The sequence below is a fragment of the Atta colombica genome, unplaced genomic scaffold (genome assembly GCF_001594045.1).
Source record: "Atta colombica isolate Treedump-2 unplaced genomic scaffold, Acol1.0 scaffold150, whole genome shotgun sequence".
NCBI lineage: Eukaryota > Metazoa > Arthropoda > Insecta > Hymenoptera > Formicidae > Atta > Atta colombica.
In genome coordinates this window covers 1090990-1099988 of record NW_017259240.1, presented here as the reverse complement: position 1 = coordinate 1099988, position 8999 = coordinate 1090990, and the positions used below count along the sequence as shown (strand labels likewise).

Below are 8999 nucleotides of genomic sequence, written 5' to 3'. Positions count from 1 at the left end.
AATATATATATATATATTATTACTATATAATAGTAATAATTATAACAATGAAGCTCTTAACTATTTTACCATGTAATTATAATTACAAAATATTAAACACTTTTCTCTCAATGCAATACTAAAAGCAAAAAATAGCGACCATTTTTATTAGTATATCCGGTAAATACAAAAAGTGTAATTGAACAGTTTTATTCATTTGAAATTTTCACGTTAAAACAATATTTATTTACGTATTTATTTGTAACTGTAGATTTCAACAAATATTTATTCATAAATGTTCTATAAATAATTTGGCGAGTATTTGTATATATTCAAATAAAATGTGAATTAAAAAAGAAAGCAACTCTAATAAGCAACTCTAATAAGCAACTTTTTCTCCTAAATAATAACTCCTTAATAATAACTAATGACTTGTAGTAAATATTTGGCTTTAGTGATAGAAAATCGTTTACTATTTTCATATTAAATTTTATCATATCAGCTTTACTTTTATTTCCCTACTTAAAATTTAAATTCGAATATAGAATGATAAAGATGTTTATCCTCTCTTAACAAGGTCGTCAGAGATTATCTGTCAGTTTCTGATACAAACGCATCTATAAAATGTATTTTCTTATGTCTTGATTTATTTAAAAGCAAATGTAATTACTTAATTGCTTATACAGTTCGTAAAATATTTTGCCTTCGAACTTCACTAAAATTGTCTAAACTATGTTAAGATGAAAATGAGAATTATTATCTATGTTTTTACTAAGGAAAATATTTAATGTGGTTATGATCTACAGAGTAGGAATGAAAATGCAAATTAAAGATAATCATACTTACAAATATATTCATTTAAACTGAATAAAAAGTATTTATTTGTTTTTCATACATAAAAAATTATATTCATACTCTCGTATTCATATTTATGATTAATTCATTTATTCGAATATTGAATATTGGCTACACTAGTTTTGATAGCATCGGTAGCTAGAAAACTATTATAGACGTAGAGAATTGAAAAATTTTGATTAATGAGATTTGATATAATAGTAGAAACAAATGACGAATCCATTATTCTTTAGAGTCAATGTAACCCAAGATTTTATCGATGCAAGGAATTACAAGCATGGAATAAACAATAGTGACATATCTTCTATACATAAATAGGGTCGGGTTCTCTTACCTCTCGCACTGTCGCAGTGTCCATGAGGCGATGATCCACAGGGAGACCATGAAGACTAGCAGCACCGTGCCCGGGCAGATGGTCATCAGGGTCTTGAGGACGAACCTGGTGTTAAAGTTGATGCGATTCAAGGCCCCTATGCTCCGTGACGACGCGTCCGTGAAGAGTTTCGAGTGCAGCAGCATCACCCGGCAGATGAGGTAGAGCCTGAGGAACATCGGTAGCGAGAGAGTGACGTCGTATGGCACCCACTTGGAGCCGATGTCGCCGTTCTTGTTCGCCAGCTTAGTCGTCCACAGGAAGTAGTACTCGCCCGGGATCGGGTGGATCGCGCAAATCGCCAGCTCTACCGAGATTTGCGCGATCCGCTGCCAGGTCATTGCGATCCGCCAGTCGTCCGCGCAGTTATCGATCATGAACAACTGTCGCCCAACAAAAGAAAACGGACAGATAACAAGAGAACACTCTCACAACCGGAACGTGTCTGTCTAATGTCGTCTGAAGTTTTGTGTGCTTAAATCGGAGAAATATTTTTTCCTTAGAAATATATCCATGCAGAACAAACAGTCATGATGATATCAAAATGACTCCAAAATAATAAAAAAAAAAACGTTAGATTCTTTAGGTTTCAACGATAATAAAAAGATAAAAATTTGGGCGCTGCAATTAGTGCGCTAAATATTTAATAAAAAGATAAATTTCACATATATCGAAACTAATGTTTAGCATTTGATCATATAATAAAAGAAGATACATTTCGGTTACTTTCTTGCCATTACTAAGCGCATGTAAAAATAAATATTGTACAACAGTCATGAATGAGTTGCATCATTAAATTCTTGTGCAATCTGTCTACGAAATTTTTTTCAGCCAAACTCTACTCCATAACAAGTCAGGGAATATTTATCTCCTAACTTAGACGACTGGATAGTAATGAAAAAGTTAAGTCAAGACGCAAACGAATGTGTTCAAATATTAATATCAAAAAAATTTGGCAATCCTCTATAATGGGAAAAAGGGAAACATTGAGAAAAATTGGTAAGTATATATATATATATATATAAAACCATTTATTTTGTTGTGATATGTAACTAATAAAAACTTTTTTATTTTTTCATTTGTATTCTTCTAATTAAAAGTTGGTTAAAATAACAAAAAATTGTGTTGTAATCAAAATTTGATTAGACTACCTAAATTTTTATTAAAACAACGCAATTTTTAAATAAAAAAGTAAGAAAGTTTTTTGTTAGCTGCATATCAACAAAATAAATGGTTATACCAAAACATTTCTCTGAGTGGTATATAATATTTATTTAAAAGGAAAAAAACAATGGTCAAAGTGACTAGACACAGTTAAAAATCAAAGAACGAAACTGAGTAAACATGACGGTTACACGTCTCAGTGAAAACTTTTTACTGAGATATATAACCATGTTTACACATTTCGTTCTTTGATTTTTGACTACAATGTTTTGGACACTTCGACTGTTTTTTTTAAATATTTATTTTACGCCTTCTTTCACGATGCGAAGAATTGCCTAGTTTTTTAATATTTGAGTACATTCGTTTGCAATTTTGAGGACTCAATTTTTTTGTTACCGTCCAGTTGGTGAGATGAATATTCGATCTCTGTCTTGTTATGGAACGAAGTTTGGACGCAAGAAATTTCGTAGACGGATTGTATAACAATTTTACTAATGATTATTGTTTCTATTTTTATATGCGCTGATGATGACTAGAAAGCAACTAAAACGTACGTTTTTTTATTATATAATCAAAACATTAGTTTTAATACACGTGGAATTAAATTTTTAATTAAATATTTAACGCACTAATTACAGCATCAATTTCTAGCTCTAATTTTAATTTTTGTATTGTTTTTATTGATTTCAAAATGATTATAAAAGATCACTTTTCGATTTATTTTAATGTATCATGTTGGCATGACTTGTTTGTGCTGCTGGATTATTAAAAGTAATCTATAAATTATTATTTAATCTATAAATTATTACTTAAAACATTATTTCTGTATTCAAATATTTAAATAATCCCAAAAATTATTCGGAGGAATATTTGCTTTTGTAATAATATTTCTAATATTATTCTCGATGAATTTAAATACTTGAATATTACTTTGATAATTATTCTGAGGAATATTTAATCAAGAGACTCTTTTATAATGATTATTTTACATGTTTTTTTTTTACGTTGAAGATCTCGAGTATTTACTTTCCTTTTATTGAATATTCCAATGAGCTTTCGACAAATTTCACGATTAATATGTAATACGACTGAGAGTTAATTAAAACATATTATTAACTGTTCAGTTACTCGTCGAAGCTAAAAAATGTCTATTAAACCCGCCTATTTCGCATGATTGTTTGTCGAGCGGACAGATAAATGAATAAATTAATGCTCAACCCTTCAATATTATCATACACAATATTCAAAGCGATTTTTCGGTACGTCGACTGATATCGATTGCGCGAAATTGCCAATCGAGACAAATGAGTCTACGTATCCCAGATACGAGAGCTTGCTCTTTGAGCCTCCAGCCCGATTAATATGAATTCCAGCCGCTTTGCCCTGACTTGATTAAAACGCCGCGCCACGTATTCATTGTTTATCGCCGTTTATCCCGTGCGAGAGAACACGTCGTCGTAACCGTACACAACGCCACCGCCATTCCAGTAACAAATCATCCTTAACTCGGTAACGATCCTGTCAGATCTAAACAGATCGTGTTAAAGGACCCTACACACTACAAACACACGTATCATTCGAGGCACGTAATACGTGATTTGTATCGTGTTGTGATACGGATTTTTGATTTCATGGGTCTTCGACGCCTCGGATTTTTTTTTTCCATTTTCATATTACTCGTTTTCTTTATCCGAAAGATTTTCACGGATATAAACGCACATTTCCATGTATTATTTGTAATTTTTTACTCAACAATATAACTCTAATATAATACATATGTTATATGATACACGTGTTATGTTACAATTATAATGTGTAATAGAAACAGGTATGTATTATATGTAACTTGATGTTTACTGCGATTCATTATTTTTTATATTCATTTTTTTTTATATTCGACTCGCGCACAACATAAATAAACAGTAATATTACATTAATATTATAATTTCTCATTCAACGATATAAAATATGTTGTACAGTATAACAGTTATATTGTCGAGAATGAAATTATAAATTCATATAATTTTTTCATCATAAATAATCTAGAAAATCAGCTTCTAAAATATTATAGCACTTGAGAAACGTGAGAATGGTATGCAGATCCAATCTGACTTCATTAATTACTTATTACGCGATATCAGATTACTATTATCGGAACACTATGCGGGAGGTCATTAGGACTTGAAGTGTCATAAATCATCCCTTAAGTTTCCCCCGCTCTAACGTGTCGGTTAGAACCACACGATTTTAAATTTCGCCGCTTCGACAATAGAGTTGTTCCACTCTGAGGATCTTCAGGATATGATACATCCTCGGGATATGATACATCCATCACGAGATGTGGAGATCTTTTATATCTTAGCGATATCTCATCCACATGATATATCGTGGATACTTTGCAGCCCGTATCTCTCAGCCAGCGCTGAGGCTATGGAAGATGCGACCCGCCAACGTCGTGAATAGATTAGTATAATGCAGTGGGAGTCCATTTATCCGGTGGAATAATCCGGAAGATACGAAGATTGTCGCGCAACGTAAAAAAGTGAAAAAAAAAAAAATTTACTGTGTACCGTGAAACTGTAAAAGATGGGATGTGCGACACAAAGACGGTTGACGATAGCAAAAATGCAAACTGCCGGATGCGCGCTGCGTGTATTTGAGGGTCTAACTGTAGGGTCGGCTTGAACATCACTGATTTATGGACTACATGAATCTATAGTAATGTCATACCTTCTAAACTTCACGTTATCTGAGCGGCTGCAGAACCGTGGATACCCTATAACGAGCTTTGAAGTAAGAGGCTATATAGTATTACAGGATTTTGCGATGAGGGCAAAGATACACAGAATATTAATAGCAAATTTCGTGGAAATGAATAAACGTTAAACTTGCGATTCTTTTTTGTTTTATCAAATTTCGTCAGCACATAGAGAGAACGATTTTTTTTATTAAAATATCTAAAAATTTAACTGGATACAGATCTGAAAATAATTTTATTCATTGTTAATTTATAGTGTCAAATTTTACCTAATATTATTGCTTCTATTTAGTGTATTGTCATTTTATACTAATACAATAATTAAATTTGACGCTATATTATGGTGTCAAATTGACATTATATAGTCAATTTTTAAATTTAACCAAATATAGATTTAACAATGTTGGACTTCAAAATAATTATATGTATAGAATGCTGAAGCATCTGTTGATAATGTTGCAAAGATTTTTAATATTCTAGTAACTAGTTTGAGTGTCCCTGTATACGTACTTTAATGGTTAAATCAAATAAAATTATTTTCAAATTTGTATCTGAATTTTTAGACATTTCAGCAAAATCATTCTTTCGGTGCAGTTTATTGCGATCATTCTTTTTAAAATTTTTTTCTGTTAATTCTTTTTGTGAGAATCGACATTAGTAGAAATCGAGGACTGTTAATAGCTCATTATTCAATGCGAAATTAAATTTGACAAAATCGATGAAAAATTTATTCACGAAAAGAACGGTTTTGTTGAAATATCTAAAAGATATTAGCTAGATTTGAAAATTTTGTTGCACTCAAAATAATTATATAGGATGCTCAAAGTGATGCTGGAATATTAAAACTTTTTGCAGCTTTGCTCATCATGTTTGAGTTTCCTACATAATTAGTTTTATCTAGCAAAAAAATATTTTAAGATCTGTACTTATATACTAAAATTTTTACATACTTCAGTACAATCATTCTTTCCATGTATCTATAAAATATGCAGAAAAATACATATACATACTTATGTATGTATATATTATATATACGAATATATATGGAAAGAATTTTCTCTTAAAATTTACTCTAAAAATATAATAGTTGTGGTACAATATAATATTTCGAAGATTTTTATCATGCACTTCAGTAAAATTAATCAAACTTATTTAAAATTAATCAAACTTATTTTATATTTTATTATATTATAGTTTTATTAGTGAGTAAGAGAAATTTACAATTTTTCAAAATACAATGTTGTCCCACTACTATACATGTGAAGGAGCACGGCAGTGCCTCACGCCATATCTTATCGCTGAGACACTCTCTCCAGATTTTCAGAGTAAATTTTAAGAGAAAATTCTTTCTGCTTACACACACACACACACACACACACACACACACACACACACAAGCGCGCGCGTACATGATATTACAAAAAAATCTAGTGAAAATGAACAATCAGAAAATTCTGATCATATCAATCAAAATTCTGTTATTTCAACTAAAATTGTAACAGACTCGACTAAAAAATTATAATTAGTCCATTTTCAATTGAATTCCAAACAATGTACAGAAAAAGAGAAAGAAAACGTTATTTATTGCGCTTTGGGACAAGTCCTCTCAAGCGCAGAAACTGTCTTACAAATTAGAATTAATAACGTATAGAATTTATTTAAATCAAAAACATGAAGTAAAATAAAGTAGAAAATAAAAATAAAAATAAACATTGAAATTACAAGAGAAAGGGAGAGAAAGAGAGCGAAAAGGGAGGAGGTGGAAGACGATCAGAAATCTGTGCGAGCGACATTGATCGGAATGACGTTTCCCGAGGGAAGCCTCCCTTCGCTTCGTAGTGCCAGGTGAATCCCGGCAAATCTGCGCATGCAAATCGTTGATGAACGACAATCAACAGGTGCCGAAAGGTCAGCAGACTATTAGGCTCCAAGCCAGTCGTTGTTGCCGCAAGATTGCGTGAGCCAGCTTGATACCCGGGCTGATCATGAAGTTGTAAACTCTGTTTTATTCTCATTATTTGCAATTACAGACACCAGATAGATTCCAAGTTCTAAATTATTATAAAATAAATAAATTAGATTCTATATGATATAAACCATAAATAATTTCATCCCTGAATTTAATTGCTAATATATATCAGAACTATGTTCATAGCAGGTGATACTGTAAATGGTGAAAATAACAAACAAAATTTGAAATTGTTTCACATGTTCATGTGATCGATATATTGATTGAACAAACAACGATTCGAAGTTTTTCCTTAAAGAGAAATCGACATGTTTCAAATATTTATTATGAAATTGAGGGGTAACTCATATATAAAATAATTTTGTCTTTAAATGATTAATGCCATTTTCATCTAACAAATTACGTATGAATCTAATATATAACGGATATGTACTGAACTTTATTGAATTTGAGCTTTCCGAATGATTTTCTTTTCATGGAGAAAAAAAAACAGAAACGCGAGAGACTTGCTTCGGTCCCGAAATGTCGCCACATTGATTCTCCTCGAATTGCAGAGACACAGCAATATCGAAGCCACAATATATCGCGGCGAAATTGCCTCGCGTAACGACTACGAGCCTGACGAAAGCGTTTTTCCGGCACATTGAGCCAAAATTATCTATTTTGAGATACGCGAGGAATGTTGGCTATCGTCTTTCTTTTTGTTCACGCTGCTTCGACATTCCTCAGAAACACACTCGTGATAGACCCTGGCTGATTTGCCGCGTTTAAAATTAATCCCTTTTCTGTTAAGTAAAATTGGCACAACAATGCAAACTTGCTAGAACATAAACCATTCACATTAAAATCTATTTTTTATTCATAAAAAATTAATAAATATTTTTTTCTCAAAAATCTAATTGATGAATATATTATACGTATCTATATAAAAGAAGAAAATATAAATGTTTCAATTTTGTATTTGTATTGCAAAATTATAAGTAATCTGCCAAAATAGAAGAAGAATTTAAATTCTGTGCGTAATTTATATCTTTATATTCTATAAATTAAATTTGTATCGATAATTTTATCGAAAGACTATCCACTGAAAGGATAGACGCGCATAAAAACAAAAAAGTTGCTGAAAATCTCTTTCTGAAACATGAAACGACTCGCGATGCATTGCCAAGATTTTTAAAATTCTATACCCTCGCTAACATGAAGTTTATGTACAGAACGCTCGTTCGGAGCTGCTCGAGAAATCGAATATCTAAGTTTTCACACACCCGCTTTCTTGCAAAATACTCGATGAATAACGGGTGTCTTATGGCGACTTGAAAGACGGTCAATATTTGAGTTGACGCTTAAACGTTTGAGCCAATCCAAGCTTTGCATGATTTTGCGAAGCTCGCTTCGGTGCTAGCCATAGATATCTCATTAAAACAAGTTCCAACTTGGTCGGAAGTGAACCAAGAGCTTAGCAAAAAGACTTCTTTTTTGCCGGATATAATAATGAAAAGGTTTTCCTTTACCCCAAACCCATCATTATTCTCTGTCATTGTTATGTTAGATTATCTTTTAATTCGACATAACTGAGTCGAGAAGTTTTTCTCGCCTTACGTTTTCAAGATACTATATGTACATTGTTAAAAATAAAATGTTAATTTTAAATTAAAAACATATAGGATTTTCTGAGACATGCAAAAATGTTAAAATTAACATTTGTTAATTTTGTTAATTTTAACACTTTTTCATGTCCATTATACATTTTTAAGTTAAAATTAACATTTTATTTTTAACAGTGTATTCTGTGTATAATGAAAAAAAAAATATATATATATTATAAACGTATAAATATAAGTGATAATACATTCAAACAAAAACACAGTATTAAATATAACTATAAAGATGACAATAAAATG

The 8999-nt window shown here is 31.2% G+C and overlaps 1 protein-coding gene across 1 annotated transcript in view; it reads right to left on the bottom strand.

Moving 5' to 3' along the window:
* The window catches only part of LOC108685281 (small conductance calcium-activated potassium channel protein), a 187121-nt gene that overhangs the window by 11796 nt on the left and 166326 nt on the right, over positions 1 to 8999 (bottom strand). The window contains exon 9 of the mRNA XM_018189997.1: positions 1169 to 1590. Coding sequence (XP_018045486.1) covers positions 1169 to 1590 — 422 coding nt within the window. The remainder of the gene's footprint in view (positions 1 to 1168; positions 1591 to 8999) is intronic.